The 19,482-nt window shown below is 34.9% G+C and overlaps 1 protein-coding gene across 1 annotated transcript; it reads right to left on the bottom strand.

Moving 5' to 3' along the window:
* Positions 1–1,441: 1,441 nt before the first annotated feature.
* On the bottom strand, positions 1,442–3,422 carry LOC137721403 (transcription factor CPC-like). The gene is made up of 3 exons (XM_068460497.2): positions 3,140–3,422; positions 2,767–2,854; positions 1,442–1,772 (listed from the first exon to the last, which is right to left on the bottom strand). Exons 1-3 carry the CDS (start codon positions 3,189–3,191, stop codon positions 1,634–1,636), a joined length of 279 nt encoding a protein of 92 aa, XP_068316598.1. The 5' UTR covers positions 3,192–3,422; the 3' UTR covers positions 1,442–1,633.
* Positions 3,423–19,482: the final 16,060 nt, after the last annotated feature.

The following is a 19,482-nucleotide window of genomic DNA, read 5'->3' as shown; positions in this document are numbered from 1 at the left end:
ATCCTTCTTGGCTTAGGAAACACATAGACACATCATGCCTAATTTGGGGTCGATTCAGCTACTGGAAAATTCTGGAAAATAAAGAACTTGTAGCTCTATGTCTTAGCTTTTTAAACGTATATTTCACGTCACTAGAAAAAATTGGGGAAGCTTTCGAATCTTCCCCCACAGCTGCACAGTTCTGACGTGAATTCAACATCTGTCAGATAAACTTTCAAGACTGTGAATGGCTCCATGAAAAATTATGAAATTTGGACACCACAATCTTCAACCTCTTAGCCTCCTTCTCCAATTGGCCTCGCATAAAAATTTCTCCATAAAGTCAATTTATCAAGAAAAGCATTATGAGTGCACATATTAGTTGAAATTAAAAAGAAAAGTAATAAAACTCTTTTAAAATCAATTCCTTAGCCAAACATAAAAATAATTGGTATGAAAATATAAAAAGTAATGCACCTATCACAACTCCGAATCAGATTGTGGTCAGAAAGTGGTGAGTACCTAATTGAGATGTGTCGTATCATCATACGACTCATATGAAACTTTGCTTTTTGGACCTATAAGACACCACAAAATCCAAAATTACATTGAAGATTACTAGATGAAAGACCCCATTGACACAGTCGAGCAAGCAGCTGCTACACCAACTCGCATTCATGTTGCATGTTCGGTTGTGGCTTTAATTGCAAATTCCACGTACAACCCTAGTCTCCCCGATCTTTAATGAATGAGTACTACTACTCTTTGATAAAAGAATCGTGTTCGTTATTGATGCTCATGATTCTCACAGAAATGAAGTGCATGCATTTTCCGTTCATCCCCCATCGCCCGTTTTGCGTACATGTTTCAAGTATTTGTAGACTAATCGCTTCTTGTATACATTTATTGTATGTAAGAACGTTAGCAATAAAGATTGGGCAAAAATAGTACTGCACAAGTTATTCTTGCTTTGTATTTATCAAATGTCAAGATGAATGAATTGTGATATAAACATATGAAAATTTTACGAAATCTTAGAGTATTGAATGTTTCATCACTTAAATCAACTCTAACGATTATAGCATTATAGCATCGCCCATAAACATGACTAGAGATATACTTTCAAATGGATTTTTCCTTTTTTTTTTTTTTTTTTTTTTTGGTTGGGAATGAGGGTTGTTGGAGAATTTAAACTTCGAAATTGCATGGATATATATATATATATATATATATGTGTGTGTGTGTGTATATGTATATATACGTACATATACTGAATGAAACCCTAAAATTCAGCGAGGGGAAGATCGAGGCCAGTCATCTGTTCACAAAGGAGAACAAGACAAAGCTGTATAGGCCAAACAGTAAATGCCAAGTAAAAGCTCAAAGATCTTTCATTGATCATTCTCCAATGTTGTCTTTGTCTTTGCAGTACTTGAGAGAGAGAGAGAGAGAGAGAGAGAGCGGGTAAGTGGTCTCAATTCAATAATTTAGCAGGACAGGTGAGCTACAACTACCTCACCTTGTGACACACGTAGATAGGACTTAAAATGGAAAAATAAAGAAAAAAACTAAAGAAAACAAATAAAGGGAAAATTAATTTTTCTTTAGCCTAACCTAATTACTGCCTAGCTACTGAGAAGGGGAAAAATAATCATCAGGAATTGTATCGGTTATTGGTCGTCGTAAGCTCCGTTCTTCTTCTACTCGCAAATACTTCTCCATGTCTCATCAACCAGAACCTCTCTATTTCTTCTGCTTTCCGACCTGGAATCCTCCCAGCTATAAGAGCCCACCTGAGCGATATACAAGTCTAGTTAGAACCCATTCTACAAAATCACTTTTATATATATATATATATATATATATATATATATATATATATATATTGCACTAGCTAAGACCGAAATAAGAGAAAACCATTGCATGATTCTTGCACTTTGCACATTCTAATAATAAGAGAAGTACATATGGTTCTTAATCTCTCATATAAAATTGGTTGAAAGGTACTTCGGTCCATTTTGTTGAAAAACGCTCAAAGTTCAAATCTTCTCTCACCAATAAAATATAAAATTACATAACAATATTTTTAAATTGCTGCTAAACCCAATTGTTTTACAGAGTTATTTCGAAAGCCAACTTAAGCCCGGAGGGGTATTCACCTATCCTGACCCATGATGATTTTCCACACACTCTTAATTAAATTGGTGGTTGGATTGGCAATCAACCATGTTCCATGTTAGTGCCCCTCTCTCTAACCGTGGAGGGAGATCACCCCCTAACCAAGATCTCTCCCTCCCGTTAGGGCTCTTTTGCAAAATCTGCGAAAGAGTAGGTTTCTAACTTCTAAAGCATTTTCCTTAGCATATGGATATAAGGGAGCAAATTTTTTAACTTTTGTCAACCAGGAAGTAGGTTCGAATTGATGACCTCTAAATATTGAGAAGAAAAAAAAATCACTAAACGGATATTTAGATGACACTCGTAAACTATTATATGGTGAAAAAAAATAATAATAATAAATATGATGGTGGTGGTTGAGGTGGAAGTACTTAGGTTTCAAAAATTCTTAAATGTGAAGGCTGCAGTCATCACAATCACAATCTCAATCACCTGGTCGACCCGATCATGATATTTCACTCATGATCTGGCCCGGTCGAATGCTCTGCTTCTCACCTTTAGAATAAAGGATCATATATCTTTTTTGCCTAAAAGGGCGAAAAGGAAAAAGACCAGTCTTTTTTTATGGTGAAAGTCAGAAAGAGGAAAAAATGGCACATTTGCAATTACCTGTCTCCGACGAGCTTATACATTCTGCAAATGAGATCTTCTTCTTGTTCAGTCATGTTTATGAACTCCCACTCAATGCTGCTCACCTCTGAAAATTACATGCAACAAACAGAAATAGAGACTTTAAATATTGGAAACAACCAATGCTGCATCAATTAAAGTGGTGTAGCATGGTAACAAATTAGTAGAAAGAAGCAAATAAATAAACCTAAAGTTTGCTTCTTTTTTACATTTTTTTCAAATGAAAAATCAGCCAAAGAAAGAGTGAAATTTGAGCAAAAAGAAGAAATGAAGAAAACCCATTAAAGATTGAACAAAAAGATGAGAACCCAGTAAATTATTTTGGGGAAAGAGAAAGGGTTGGATGGTTTGCCTTCAGAGCGAGAAGTGCTAGTCTTGGCTTGTTTTCTGCGGCGTCTGTCCATGGCTTCTTTCTTCTTTTTCTTTTTTTTTTCAAAAGTTGGTGGTAGTGAATTTGAGAGAATCTTAGACTGAACAGAGGGAGAGGAACCCAAGTAAAATTTGATGAGGGATAAAACTAACAGGAAGAATGGGATTAATAGTTTTCTGAAAGGGATTTCAGGAAAAACAGATTGCTGGGTTTTTAAGGAGGTTTTTTTTTTTTTTTTTTTAATTTTTTTAATTTTTACTGAGAGAAGAGCGTGGATGCCTTGGAGAAGAAAGCAATGGAAATATGGAATGGCAGGTCCTACCGAACAAACAAAATAAAATTCTGTTGACTTGTAGTTGTCCCTGTAGACAATTGTAGTTATCCCTGTAGACATCTTTACAAGGTCAAAGACTCAAAGGGTTGTTGAATCCACACTTGTTAATTTACATCAATACCCTTTAAATTGTGTATGTAAATTTGTTTTATCATGTGGAATTTGGGGTTTCTATTGTATTTTGCCAGAGGGTTTGCGATGGTTACACTTGTACAAGGTGAAGTGTTACACTCCCAAGCTAACTAGTGCTGCATAATTCCCTAGGTCGAAACATGAGTGGCCAGATAATTGGTACATAATCACCATTACTAATTAACTAACAAGATGTTAATCCTTCAGGTATTAGTTAGTAGTTAGTACTATGGATAACATTAATTAACACATAATTCGATGTGTTCTTGACAAGACAACTAGTTCTTGATATTGACTGACACACGAAATACCTACAAGCACAAAGAGACTACTTGCTAGAAAAGCCTATATCAAAGAGAAATTGTGCTCCCTCGGTTTGTATTTTGTTTCGGTGGATTTGGATCTCATCCAGATTTAAATTGTGGAAATTTTATGGATTCTTACATTTTAATTATTTATCGTATATCATATAGTCGAAAATTATTTTAAATTTTTTAATTTAAAATTAAACATAAATAGTACTTAACGAAAACTAATCTTATAATGTACGATGAATGATAATAATGTGAAAATTCTTAAAATTCTTACAAAAAGGATAAGGAGAGGATCCTCATCCTGATTTGGTGATTGGTCACATGATGTGTCGTAGTTTGTTTCTTCTTACTTTACATTCATATGTTGTTGAATCTGTATTTTGTTTTGGTATTTTTGGTCAATAAGTACATATATGGTGAGGTTTCTTGGATGTCACTGCAAGTGAATGTTTTAATTTTGTGTTTGTGTTATTGGCTACTTCTGAACCTGTTTTGTTGTTCTCAGTAGTTTTGTTGATGGTGTTGAGCGCATAATTCATGTTGGTACTAACACTAACTGTTTCTTCTGCAATTTCTTTTAGGAGTCGGTGTAGTTTGTCTTCAGATAGTGTTATCCAGTTAGCTATGTTCTGGGTTTTGTATGCATAATCTCTCAAGTGTCAATTTGCCAAGTGATTGAATTTGTAGTCAGGAATAGAGTTAAGTTGACTTTAGAGTGCCGACTAAGTCTAGTTGTAATCTTTGAAATTTTTATTATTTTTAATGTTTTAATAAAATTACTATCGTTTCGCTTAAAAGAAAATTCCTAACATTGGTGTGTGTGGATCATAATATTTTTTATCTCATTCATCATGTAATCAACTACATAATAAGTAAATAAAATACAAAGTTGTACAGTGACATTTATGAAAGTGTTAAACTTTCAACGAGACGTAGTCCACAACTAATAGCATCGATATTGTCCTCTTTTAATACCCATACAATCAATGGCTGTGAAGTTCTTATACAAAATGCTTTAATACAATTAAAACTAAAACTGCTTTATATAAATTGTAATTTGTTTTGTAACGACGGATGTGAGATTTTTAACTTTATTAAACAAAATTTCTCCTACAACAGCCATGCAATTTGGATGGACTGTTTAAATCCAATTTGTTTGTGTAAATACTCTTTCTTTGTTTCTTTTTCCTTTTTTCTTCCGGATGTTAATCTGTCAAATGTCTGTAGTGTTGTAATCATTTTTTTATGAGTATTGATCCTTATGTTCCGTTTTTTTAAGATTCGGAGAGGATATGTAGTCAAAAGAGGAAAAGGATTCTCGCCACATCTTTTTTTTTTGGGGATTCCGAAAATCTTGTAATTGTGACTGTTCATCGTATATTGTATGGTGAGAAATCATTTGAAATTTAAAATTTAAAATTAAATATAAATAGTAACTAATAAAAATTAATCGCACGATATACGATGAACAGTCACGATCACCAAATTCCCGAAATCCTTAAAAAAAAAAGATCCAACGAGGATCATTTTCCGTCAAAAGAGGGGGTTGTTGGCTACTTTTTAGTTAAAAACTTATAATCCACTTTGTTTTTTATGATCGAAAGAATCCACTTTGTTTGTAATGCTTTTTTGAGTTGTTGATTTTTTATTTTTCGCACCACCTTTTCCAGAAACTGCATTAAAAATAATATAATTTGACATCTTTAAAATAGGAAATTATTATTAGTATTTTAAAATTTTTATTTGCATTCTAAATTTTCTATAATTAGAAAGAAAAATAGATCTATGAGAAATGTAGAATGAGATTTTTGAGGTGCTAATAACAATTTTATTAAGATATTAGAAAACTATATTTTAATCCCTAAATAAGATGAAGTTTAGAAAAATGTCTTATACGAGATTAAAAATTGATTTTAGTTCCTAGACTTTATTTAATGCCAACATATGTATTCAATGTCTCTCTTTTTTATTGGATAATTTTATGAAAATATAAATTTTAATTCTCATTATAGTAAGTATCTTATATAAGAAAATATTTTCGTAGAGATTTTTTGATACACTTATATTTTTGCATATTTTCTTCTATGTTACTAATTCATTACAATATATTTAGGTATGAACATTTCAGTACACTAAGTTAGTATAATATGATTAGGTACAGACATTTCGGTACACTAGTTTAGTATAATATATTTAGGTACCGACATTTCAATACACTAGTTTAGTATCATATAGTTAGGTACAGAATTTTCGGTACACTTATGTTTTGCATATTTCTTATGTGCCACTAGTTCACTATAATATATTTAGGTACAGACATTTCGATACATTAATTTAGTAAAATATATTAGGATAAATATGAGTTTACTAACCTCAAGTTTTGTGGTTTTCAACATTTGGTACATAAAGTCTTTTTCGTCTCAAAGTCATACCTAAAGTGTTAATTTTGGGACAGTCTCATACATCCGTTAGTCTGATTGTTAAGTCTTCCGTTAACTGCTAATGGGGCGCTCATGTGAACAATAACTGAACGTCACACATCATTAGGGATCCATGTGGAAATTAAAAAAAAAAAAAAAAACTACAAAATTAAAAAAACTTAAAAAAAGAAACTGATCAAAACCCTTATCATTTTCCCGCAGTTTCTCGTTAACCAAACACTCCAATTCTCTCAAAGTTTCCTTCGATACAAATATTTTCCGTTTCTTTTGTTTTAGTTTGCAAGAATGATGTCGTATTAGGAGGATCAGGACAACGATGAAGGTGTCTTTGATCTCAGCACCAGCACCGGAGACCTGGGAGACAACGACCATACCAACGGAGACGATGTCTTTTCGATGCAACCCAACTCCCAGGAAACGATGGAGTTCCATTCACTGAAGGAGGAGCCTATGACTCCGACCCATAACAATAGTTGTAAGCTCACCCCATCGGAATGCTCCCGGTCACAATGCAAATGCCCATGTCTGTACAGGTATCCGTCTCTGGCCCGACTCGACGATCCTCCACCAAGGACCGCCATACGAAAGTTGAGGGCCGTGACCGACGGATTTGAATACCCGCTACTTGCGCTGCCAGGATCTTCCAGCTGACGCGGGAACTCGACCACAAGTCCGACGGACAAACCGTCCGTTGGCTGCTCGAACACGCCGAGCAACCCATCATTGAAGCCACAGGTGCGGGTCCTGGTGAGGGTTGCGAGGTCGCGAGGGCCGAATCGATCTCCGCCCACCCATTGCCAGTGGCAGTGAGATGAAGGACGACGATTCTGAGGTCCGGAAACCTCTGCTGAGGGTTACGAAGTCGCGAGGGTAAGGGTTGCTGGGGATCTGAGATTTGTGGGAGAGAAGAGAAAGAAAGATGGCAGCGAAGAGAAAAAGGGATGGTAGTGGAGAGAAAAAATGGACGCCAAACTCGCCAACCCAGATCCCAACCAGATCTGCAGAAGAACTAGTTGCAGAAGAGAGGGGATGGGGAAGAAGAAGCAATTATCCCCACCTTTTTCTATTTTTTTTAATTTTTAATGTGTTTTTAATTTATTAACTTTTTTTAAGTTTTTTTAATTTTTTTAGTTTTTCTTTTTAATTTCCACGTAGACCGTTAATGAAACGTGGCGTCCAGTTATTGTCTACATGAGCGCCACATCATTAGTTAACGGAAGAATTAACAGTCAGACTAACCAACGTATGAGATTTTCCCAAAATTAACACTTTAGGTATGACTCTGGGACGAAAAAAATTTCATGTAAGTGTTGAAAACCACAAAACTTGAGGGTAATAAACTAAGATTTACCCAATATATTATGATACAAACGTTTAGGTACACTAATTAGAAGAAGTTAAATAAAATTAATGAATTAAAATGTGTATAATAATAAATTTAAAATTTAATGTAATGACATTAAATAAGATATCTATTAAATATTAAAATAAAAATATAATATAAATTTAAATTAAGTACACATTAAAAAATTAAAATCAATATACAGTCTAACATCCGATTTTTATTAAATTTTACTTTTCTTAAAAGTTAAAGTTCAAAAACCCCTTAAAATATATTATTAAAAGTAGTTTTGCTTATTCTCTACTTTTTCACTCGGTGTTTAGTCACTTACCCTTTTAGGCTTCTTTCTTCCTGCTACAGTTAACACATTGGGAGGAAAAAAAAATGCATGAATCATGAGAAAACATTCAGAGGAGTAAATCCAAAAAAAATTTGTCTTTCTTGTTTGTTCTATTTGGTGAAGCCCATCACTTTCAAGAATTAACCATACAAAATTATGAATTTAATCAACGAGATTTGATTCTGAACGCTGGTCATCATACCAGTCCAAAAGGAAAAAAAAAATCTAAAGTGTATCCAGTAAACTGCAAAATGCATGGTTGCTTTCACCCTTCATATCGAACTTTATTTGAAGGCACTTAGATTTTACCAAAAAGCTGAAATTTGTTAGAGAAGTTGATAAAAAGATAAACTCTAAGGTTTGTGCATGACTTTGTAAACTTTACACATTAGTAGGACGTAGACAATACACAAAACTATATATTCCAAAATATCTTAATTAAAGTTGAAGGTTAGCCTATACCTAGAGAAGGAGAAGATTCTTGCATGGATGAATGTTTGGTAGGACAATTAGAAAGGTCAAAAAAAGGAGAGGAAAAAGATTGACTTTTAAGATTATGTCTTATTCTTTCGAATTTATGCTGGGTCTTTGTACAAAGAAAAACATAGATATAAAACCTTTGTGGTTGGCCTTAAAAAAGGGCTCCCTATAAATCACGTTTGACAGCTTTTGAAAAGCTTAGTTTAATAACTTAATTTCTCAGCCTTTTGAAGTTAATAAAGTTCTTGAAGTAGGTTTCTTGATGCATTTTCATGTTCTTGATTCGAGCTCAGATCTTGGTGTTTGTTTCTGAGCCTAGCTAACTGACACCAACATGGATTTTCATCTCATCACAACTTCATACATAAATTAATGGATAACTCCAGAAGTAAATCATTGAAAAATACGGTTGGATTGCAGAGTAAAAGATAAGTACCAGAATGCCAAATGCAAGTGCGCAATTGGCAATATATGATAAAAACAAAAGTGCACAAAAGAACATCTCTCTTCCCTAAACTTGATTTGTGAAAGCAAAAATTATTGGTTATATGAAGTACAGGTTATGGATGTTTAAACCATTAGGTCTTAATTTTTGTATGTTTAAGCAAATATCTAACCGTTAGGTCTTAATTTTTGTATGTTTAAAAAAAGATCTAATGGTTAAAGAAACATTCAAGAGCGTCACTAAACCCTTGTGAAAGATATGCAAGGTGATATTCCCTAAATTTCAATACTCCTGTAATCAAACAATAATATAATCCTACGATATCACACCATTATATTGTTGACAGTTTTCTCCAAATTTTTGACAATTATATTTACAGCTTTCATCACACTCGATCTAAAAAGTTATGTGTGTAAGAACATAGATTCATTCCAAAGAAGAATTAATCTCTATATAAGTTATTTGTATAGGATCTATGTAAAAATTAACGGACGAAAACAAAAATAAAACTAAAATTTATCTTATATGCTGTGTCTTGTTTTAAATTGTTGGATCATTGTAATAGTAAAAATGGAGCAAAGAGCGCAAAAATTTATAGACGTTAAATGTAGAAGCTCGGATTCAATATTTTCCTTCAAGGAGAATTTATAATTTTAGAGTAGTGCTATTTACACACTCATTTTTACTTTTCACGTATCCTTCTTAATTTTTTGTCATTTGAATCGAATTAATTGAAAAAGATCAATAAAAAAAATTAACAAAAACGTATGAAAAGTAAAAATAAGAGTGTTAATAACACTATTCTAATTGAATGGGCAGTGTTTGAGAATACTTTGGTTGTGTTGTGTGCAGCCTGACAACCACATCCATTATTTAGTTTGATACATAGATCGAGTACAAGAGAATGTCGGATTCTCTATGTGTCAAGTTGAATTACATAATTGATTTATAGGACCCAATTAATCAGCCAATGCGTTGATTGATACGATCCGAAATATAATATCAGTACCATCGGGTTGATATACTAACGTTGTGTGTACAACTAAAAAATTAGTTTTGACTTTGGCTTTTGGGCAAGCAGAACGGTGGATGGAAAAGAGGGAATGCATGTTTTGCTCTAGCCTCGAGGAATATATATCTGTCATTGTTGTAAGGCCTGCAAATAGTGGACCTGGTCACTTGTAGAATGAAAACCACTGGTTCGGAATATTTTCCTTTTTCCTTTTTTTTTTTCCTCACATCCATTCTTTATATAAGATGCTTTCCGTTGGCGTAGTTTGGCTCGACCGATCCAAGTCATAACGTGTGAGTCTCACATTCAATCAGAGTACAACAACAATGAAAGCTATAATGTGGAACTTGCTCATCATGATTTGTATCATGTTAATAAACTACACTAATAGTTCTTAGATAATTAAAATATAAATCAAAGTTAAAATCTGAATGTGATTCGGCGAAAAGTGCTTAATTATAGAGAATAGAGATAGAATTGTACTAAAAATATTAGTGATAGGGAAATACATTTTATGGCATTAACCTCCTGCAACAAACGACCAATTGCACCACAACCTAGCAGCCGGGGGCTGTAGGATTCAAGAGGGAAAACAAAATTGTGTTTATTAGGGATAGAAATTAGAAGCTATCTAGTTCCTTAATTTAGTAATAAAGAAAATTATTGATTGCCTATTAAGGAAGAATTGTTGTATTGTGACAGAAAAGGGAATATAAATGAATAAATGAATATGTTGACTCATAGTTTTGTGCACATACGGACAAGCCAAATGCTTGGACATAAAGAAATCTAACAAACCATATAATCACTTAGCCTATTGGACTTATGCGGTGGATATGTATTGATTTTTGTTGATGTGGTGGATAGTTTTATGCACATATGAATATGATCATACTTTTTTAGATACTGAGGTACACCCTCTTGAAGTTGTATTGATCCTTTTTGGTTGGATTTTGAATGCAATTTCGATTGATAAGTACAAACATAACTCTTATTATTAATTTTAAATATAGATTTAGAAATATAGCCACCCGAGACTTTATCGAGAGTCCCTTCGAGCTATGTTCAAACCCACCTCAGGATCTCTCGAGCACAACTTCTCTCACAATCAAAACTTCTGTTTATTTCTGGCTTTGAGATCAAATAAAACAAAACAGAATCATTGTAGATAAATAAACATGAACGTCCAGAATGAGAAAAAGAATGTCGAGAAATTATTTCCAATACCCCTTGGTCCATGCATTTATTGTCTCGTCATGACTATGGAAACTATGGATTGGTTAGGCAAAACTAGAGAGCTATATGAATGCCGACACAGAAAAAAATTCGATCATAACTTGCATATCCATGTTTTTGCCTATCTTCTCATCTTTCAAAGGAAATATACATGATAAAAAACCAGTCACAATCATCGATCAGAAGAGAACATGAGGTGGACCAGTTCATGGCTTTATTAATAGAGGATTTGGTCGTTTTGTTAGGCCATAGAATTCAAGGCTTACCAGCTTGAATCATGGAAGTTCATGCCAACCAGCAGTGACATATATTGAAGAAGCTAGCAACTTTGCATTTATATATGGTGGGAGCTTAGCTATGATTCAATATATGAACACAGATAATTATTTGAGGACAAAATCAGTCAAAATACATTATTGTGTTATCCTGTTGCAGTATCTTACCTAGATCTAAGAAAATCATATGAAATTGGATTTTTGTCAATTGTGTCTTACTTGTTTATGTTACACAAATTTAAGATTACAAGTTCACAGATGTGACCTAACACCCGAAAAGTGTTACAAATTCATTTTCTCTTCTACTCGCTCACACACCCTTATGCTTACAATACGCGACAAAGAAAAAGTCAAGAAAATACAAGGAGAGGATCTAGATCCCAAATTGCGTTGATGTCCTAACCCCCGGAAAAACCAAAATATCCATTGCTCTCCTATCCTGTGACAAGGAACGGAATGCACGTTGCTACCTTTTTAGCATCCTCTCAAAAAGTAGGTTGCCATCAGGCAGCATCATAAGCGAGAAGGAGTGAATCATAATACGCACTCTTTTGTCAAGAACAAAATAGTTATCTGGTGTCTCAGAGTGCAAATGCATGAAAACCAAATTTAGCTTATCTCCAAATGCTAAATATGTTGATTGCCCCAATGCAGGATTGCCTGCCAATCAATATGAAAGATTTTTTCGGCTGCTGGTACATAAAGTGTCATAATATAAGTAGATGGATACTTAAAAAAAAAAAAAAAAAAATTCAATCACTTGTATTATGACATTGTGATATTTCTAGTACACTGAAAAATCTCTCCATTAATAACTAAAATTTGCAGCCACAACCTTTCATCAAGGCCACCCCAAGCCCAATGCGGGCAGGGCGATCGTCTGGGGTCCAAAAAAATTAGGGGCACCAAAATTATTAGTGTGGCAGATTTATATGCGCTTTCATAAGAGTATAAATTTATAAAATTTGGTTTAATGAAAAGAAATTTAACTAGAATCAGTGATTTTGTTGTTTGAAATTAATGAGGAGGTCTTGGACTCAAAACACTATGTGTGCTTATTTAAATTCCAATTTTTGCAAATTTCTTTTCAAAACAGTATTTATAAAATTTGGCTAAATGATTGGAAGTTTAATTAGAAGCAATGATTTTTGTGTTTAAAATTAACGAGAGGTCCTAAGTTCGAAACGTTATGTACATGTTTATTTTTTCAATTTTTACGAATTTTTGTTTGGTTGTTAATTTATTTTTAATTACTAGCTAGTAATTATGTGGGTTACTATTTTTAAACATTTGTTCCAATTCAAGTCTAATTTTCAACAAAGGGTAATGTGTAGACTAAATTTTTAGACCAAATTTGCAAATTATATGACGTGTCATCAAAAGGTTTAATTTGGTGCCCATTCATTACTTATACATATCCTTAAAGACTCAAAAATATAATTATTTTTTTAGTCTTATATTGACGAGGTTAGTAAATAAGAAGAAACACCTCATGATTTATATTAAAACACTTTAAAGGTTCATATGGAAGACAAAACTCATAATGTGGTCCTTAAAATTTCGTTTTTATTTATTTTAATCAAGGGAATTGATGAAAATGCCCTAGAGACAAGGATTTTGACTTCTATCGACCATCGTCTAGAGGAATGTATGACTTATTCTTTTGGCGTATTTGTGTAATACTCGTTGGTACGAACGCATAGGCGAAAGCCGTTCGCGAGTTCAGATTATAACGGTATAGTTACGGACATTTGAAGTTGTTTCACTAAACTATAGATTTAAAGGAAAATAAACACCCACTTGTGGGAAAGAGACCCAATTAGATTTAAGTAGGTTTAAGGGGACCAATCAGATTAAAGGAACTAAGGACCAATCATAATTTGAGAAAAAAGGACATCAGCCAATCAAAAAAGGAAAGCCCAGCCTTCCCGTTGCATGTGCACTCGTGCACCAACACGACTCCATTTCGGCAATTTAGGCCTTTCTTCCCGTCGAACCACCATCATCCACCACCTGTAACCTTTTCCACAACCACTCCTCTACCATTTCCACCCAAGATTGAAGGGTTTTAGGTCCCATTTCGTGTAGGACTCCACCGAAGCACCGAAGGTGCTCAACGGTAATTCCTCCATTTCGGCGAGTTCCACCACCTAAAACTACCCATAATCAACTTCCCTTGGACCCAGGAACAAGGCCCAACCAGTGGTAGAGACGTTGGAACACCGAGGAAGGAGAATCGAAGTTTACCCATTTTAGGGTTCCGGTGGGTTTGAGTGAAATTGGAGCCTTTCCCAGCCAAATTGGACTTGGTCACAAGTATAAAATTTGCTCTACTCCTTGAGATCTTTATTTTTGTAAAATTTGAGAATTTTTGGAGATAGTTGAATTTTCTGACGAATCGGGGCGGCCGACCGCAGTGTTCGGCGGGGCGTGACGGCGGCGCGTGAGCCGAGTCACCCCCTGACCTTTCTAACATAAGTTTGACACTCCAATTCCATAGGTGAAGTCCGATTGATGAAATCTCATCGTTCGAGCATAGTTTTGATAAAGACCTCTACTTGAACATTATGTGAATTGACGATCCGACCGTTGGATCGTCACCAAAATTTAATATGTTATAGTATGTAATATTTGAGGATATTAGAAACTCACATATTGGGAATTTGATGTACGGATCTTCCCAAATTGGATTTGTAAGTGCGTAAAATAAAACGTTGACCGTCACTTGAATTGGCATTTAGCGGAGATCCAACCGCTGGATCATAATGAAACTTTAGTATGAGGTTTTAGAAGAAAAATGTGGATCTTTGGAAGTTACGGATGAAAAATCCAAGATGCATATCTTTCGGATTGAGTTACATAGGGTTGCGGACCTTACCGTTAATCTTTGATCGACGGTTGATTTTTGGTCAATGAATCTCAAATCTTTCTAGAACGTCATTGGGATGTGTTTTATATAAGTTATGTGTTCTATTGATAAGAGTTCTGAGACGTGACTGAATAATTGTTCTAGGTGAGGATCGTTCGTGACATCTCGACATTAGCGTGGACCTTAGGTGAGTGGGTCTTTTCCTTTTATTGTATGTATATCATTGATAGTTCCACAAAACGCTTGTAAATTGATTTATGCATTTTATGTCATGTCATATATATATTTGTATATTCTAAAATACTATGATATGGTTGAGTTTTAGATTGCATTATGGCATAACCATATGCATATTACCTACATATAATTGTTGTGAATGCCTTGAAGTGCTAAGGTGAACGTGGGACGTATAGGTAAGTTCAGGTGAGTTTATAGTATTATTTGAAATGATTAAGTTAGGGCATGACTATATTAGTGTTTTGGACAACTTCGACATTGTCGTACAGGTTGCCTTAGACAACTCCGACTCAGGTGTTATCTTGGATTGATTTGTGAGTACTACAAGTTGCATTAGGCAACTCCGACTCAAGTGTTATCTTGGTTTGATTTATGAGTCATACAGGTTGCGTTAGGCAACTCCGACTCGTGGGTTGCCATAGATTGATGAGCACTTGATTTATATTGTTGTTGCCGATATATAGTGATTTGGAATATTCTTGGATTTACTATTGATTTACATTTGATTTCATACTTATATGTAGTATGATTTCCTGGAACCTATACATGTATTACAGTGAGGGATTATATCGTTTAAAAGATCTTTATTAAAGCTTTATATTCTGGCCCACTCACTCTTGTTATCATCCCTCCAGGTTCTAGTAGCAGAGTTTTCGTATCGACGAGGATTCGTGGCAAGTCTTAGTATTGAAGATTACCTTCGACAGTATGATTTTCAATCCACTTTACTGTAATTTACTGATGCTCTGACGTCACGTGTGAAATGGGGCCATTCCCGCTCACAGCGCACTCTCGTGTTTAGGCACTTTTAGGTTTAAATTTATTTACATATTCCACATCACCACACTTTATGGCTTCGTCACCTTCAGGTGTCGGCCAACACATCTCAATTCGAAGTCCTAGTGGACAATCCAGATCGGGATGTGTCAGTTTGGTATCAAAGCATAAGTTGGGCAGTATTGCGTTCATCACACACGTGACGTAAGCATTCTTGATTCTTGAACCTGATTTCCGAATCTTACCACCTCGTCCAATACAAAAAATGTGTTAGTTTTCCTAAGTTTGGGCAATTTTGTCGACTTGTCGACGTTTTAGAAGATCATTTTGGTGAATGCCTCTAAATTATAAGGGAAGAATTTCCCTGCCAAGGAAAGAGGTAGATTTAGGATAAGTTGATGGCCCTGAAGCAGGGCTATTATATTGATAGTTGTGTATCTCAGGGGGAGAATTTCCTATCAATTCCACTACTATCTAGTCATTTTTCCAATCTTTTCGAGTTAGGAAACCATTGATAGTATTGATTCCTTGGCAGTACCCGTTAATGTTTCACTTACTATAATCTTTATGAAGTTTTAGTTTTCGTCGAAATTTTCAGAAAAGTCCGAGTGACAATGTAATACTATAGGGGTAGCACTCGACGAAAGAGTGTCTTAGGATAATCACTTTTGGTGCCTGATAGCACAAATTTTTCCAAACACGCTAGTGATCATTCCGGATCTTCAAGGGGAAGATGGACTTCTGTTTAGGTCCATTCTAAAGTAGATTACTCGAAAATTCTATTTTTCGACTTTAGAACACTCCAACCAATACTAATTTTCCACGTTACTTTTGGTGCTATACCCATAATTTTGATGAGTATTGGCACGGGAGTAAGAATTGTTATATCTACGGTCAGTAAAAATCTTCGAAGTAGTAAGTATTTTCCTTAGAATTGTGGAACCAGTTCTTTACCAATAGAATGACTAACAGTTACTGCTGGAGCCTAAGAAACTAAATTTAGGAAAGTTAGGGGCAAACTCTGTATTTAGATAGTAAACTCACGGTTTGTTAACCACATTACCTATTTAGACAATCAAAACTTCTTCAATTGACAACCCTTGATCACTTCCACAGGTAGATAGTAGAATCGAAAGACGAGATGATATCTCTATTGGAGTGATTTGAGTGTCGAGAAAATTGTGAAGACTTTTTAATTCGTGTTATAAAGTTGGTTAGTAGTATAACACGTTTTGAGGATGTTTACCTTTGGCATCCATTCTCAAATTTTTACTTGGGAATCCAACAAATGCGAGAAGTAGAATACACCGTTGATCCACCTTAGTAATATCACATTTATTCTCCCTATTTCTTATCGAACAACTCTTATATCAGTTTTCCTTATGACTTTTCGAACAAGTCCTACTTCATTGAAATAACTTAGTTATTAAACACTTTATCTTGGAAATCTTAAACTTAACCGCGAAGGTGAAAGACTAAGCTTTAGGATCGTGCCTAGATTTTAGAAACTCCCTCGGATGACAATTCTCAGTGAGAATGTGTCTAGAACCTTTACCAACCTTCGATTTCTCAAATACATTTTCAGTTGAGATAAGCTAAGATTTCTGATAGTGATGATGGAAGAACTAAATCAACTTCTACGATTGCCCTATCGTGTATTATCCTAATTGTGCTAATGTATTACTATTTAATGCAGCAAAATACTTATGTATACTTGAACATTTTCGGCTTGTCCTATCCTACCTCAGTTGGAGTTCACAGGTATTATTTTGAGGTTACTTGCAAGATATCAAGAAATGGTTTGAATAGTTGTAATTACTTCTTGTATATGAAGGGAGTTGGAAAGTATCAATATACACTTTCAATACAAGGTATCTTGTACATGTGTAAATGATGATGAGGCTTCGATGTTTATAGATAGACTTGATAGGTCAATCCATTTTTATTGTTCTAAAGGGACTACATTTTTTATCACTTAGTAAAAGTCCTCATTCATGAAATTGTCAGATTTCTAGGGCATTTAGACCAACGTATATTCTGATGGGGATTCCATATTCACCTATTTGTGCTAGAAGGTATTCTAGTCAATTTTGGGTCCGTGTCTACCCTACTACACTTTGTATTATTTTTTAAACAAGCAAATCGTCTAGAGGAGTTGCTAGTACTTTGACATTTAGTCGTGAACATTAAATTCTCAATCACCCAACAAATACTCTACTAAACGAATCTTCACCGTTGGTGATTGAATGTTCCAGAAGCTACCGTTGTAGCGAGATGTTGTACATTAATTTCAATTTCTTGGTATTCTAGATTTGTTGGACGTATTTGACTTTTAAATTCTTGATTGTTTTTATTGGTGTAGTTTTGCAAAATTCGAGGGAAAATTCGATATGAACTTGCTCACTATAGTGTTATGAACTGCATTGCTGGGTTATGTGGTGTGTATGTCGCTACTATATATCACCGTGACATATGTTTCATTTCCAAGTCTTGGGAAGCTTTCTTGAGGGTCGTATGTATTAAGCTTTCTCACCTATCGCATTTCACCCTCAGGCTAATGGTTAGTCTGAACAAACTATCTGGACATTGAAGGACATGTTGCTTTTGAATATTTTATAGTTTTAGCCAGTCATGGCAAGCACTTACCTTGGTTAGAGTTATGTGTAGCTACGGTTACATTTCTGGTTTGGCTATGGTATTGTCTGAGCCTTAGTAAAGAGATTTTACGCAATGAACATGTTTGAAAAATGAGTATTGTGAACAGGTATTTGGATGATCGAGATTATGATATAGAAAAATTATGATTATTGTTAATGTTACCCGTGAGGCTAGTGCGTGAGCATGATTGAGACTTGGATCAACAATGTATGTATATTTCCCAATGAGGGACAAGATGGTAATATTGCACCCTCGGAAATTTGTTACTTGCTTATTGAGACAACAGTAAGTTGTTGGTATTGCGGGCTGCAGACCCTAATATCAATGACTTATTCGTTGGGTTCATTAAGCAAATAGACAAGTAAGTCATCCTATGTTAGTATTTGTATTTACTTATTTAGTTAGTTATTTATTGTCTGGGCTTGACCCAAAGATACTACATGTTCATTTTCGGGGTATGTAACGCAACGAGTGCGTAGTTGAAAAATAGTCTATGTTTAGTTTTAATTTTAGTACAATAACTTTATGTTATTATATACGTATATAGACCTTTTCCTATCTTCTAGAGTACATTATGTTTAGCAAATGATTTCAAAATTTTGGGGATGAAATTTTTTTAAGGTGGGTAAATTGTGACAACCCGTCCTTAAAATTTCGTTTTTATTTATTTTAATCGATGGAATTGACAAAAATGCCCTAGAGGCAAGGATTTTGATTTTTGTTGACCATCGTCTAGAAGAACGTATGATTTATTCTTTTGGCGTATTTGTGTAATACTCGTTGGTACGAACATATAGGCAAAAGCCGTTTGCGAGTCCGGATTATAGCGGTATAGTTACAGACATTTGAAGTTGTTCCACTAAATTATAGATTTAAAGGAAAATAAATTCCCACTTGTGGGAAAGAGGCCCAATTAGATTTAAGTAGGTTTAAGGGGACCAATCAGATTAAAGGAACAAAGGACCAATCATAATTTGAGAAAAAAGGGCAGGAGCCAATCAAAAAGGGAAAGCCTAGCCTTCCCGTTGCCTGTGCACTCGTGCACCAACCCGACTCCATTCCAGCAATTTAGGCCATTCTTCCCGTTGAACCACCATCATCTACCACCTGTAACCTCTTCCACAACCACTCCTCTACCATTTCCACCCAAGATTGAAGGGTTTTAGGTCCCATTTCGTGTAGGACTCCACCGGAGCACCAGAGGTGCTCAACGGCAATTCCTCCATTCCGGGAGTTCCACCACCTAAAACTACCCTTAAGCTTCCCTTGGACCCAGGAACAAGACCCAACCAGTGGTAGAGACGTTGGAACACCGAGGAAGGAGAATCGAAGTTCACCCATTTTAGGGTTCTGGTGGGTTTGAGTGAAATTGGAGCCTTTCCCGGCCAAATTGGACTTGGTCACAGGTATAAAATTTTCTCTACTCATTGAGA

Source organism: Pyrus communis, chromosome 1 (genome assembly GCF_041283825.1).
Source record: "Pyrus communis isolate YQ-2024b chromosome 1, ASM4128382v1, whole genome shotgun sequence".
NCBI classification, from domain to species: Eukaryota; Viridiplantae; Streptophyta; class Magnoliopsida; order Rosales; family Rosaceae; genus Pyrus; species Pyrus communis.
This window is presented reverse-complemented; position numbering and strand designations above follow the sequence as displayed.

What these genes read in the sequence shown, in the direction of transcription:
- LOC137721403 (XM_068460497.2), bottom strand. Translation starts at nt 3,191, where the DNA reads ATGGACAGACGCCGCAGAAAACAAGCCAAGACTAGCACTTCTCGCTCT. An exon ending in TAGCACTTCTCGCTCTGAAG is followed by an intron (nt 2,855 to 3,139) that starts GCAAACCATCCA and finishes TGTAATTTTCAG; the next exon opens with AGGTGAGCAGCATTGAGTGG. An exon ending in TATAAGCTCGTCGGAGACAG is followed by an intron (nt 1,773 to 2,766) that starts GTAATTGCAAAT and finishes TATATCGCTCAG; the next exon opens with GTGGGCTCTTATAGCTGGGA.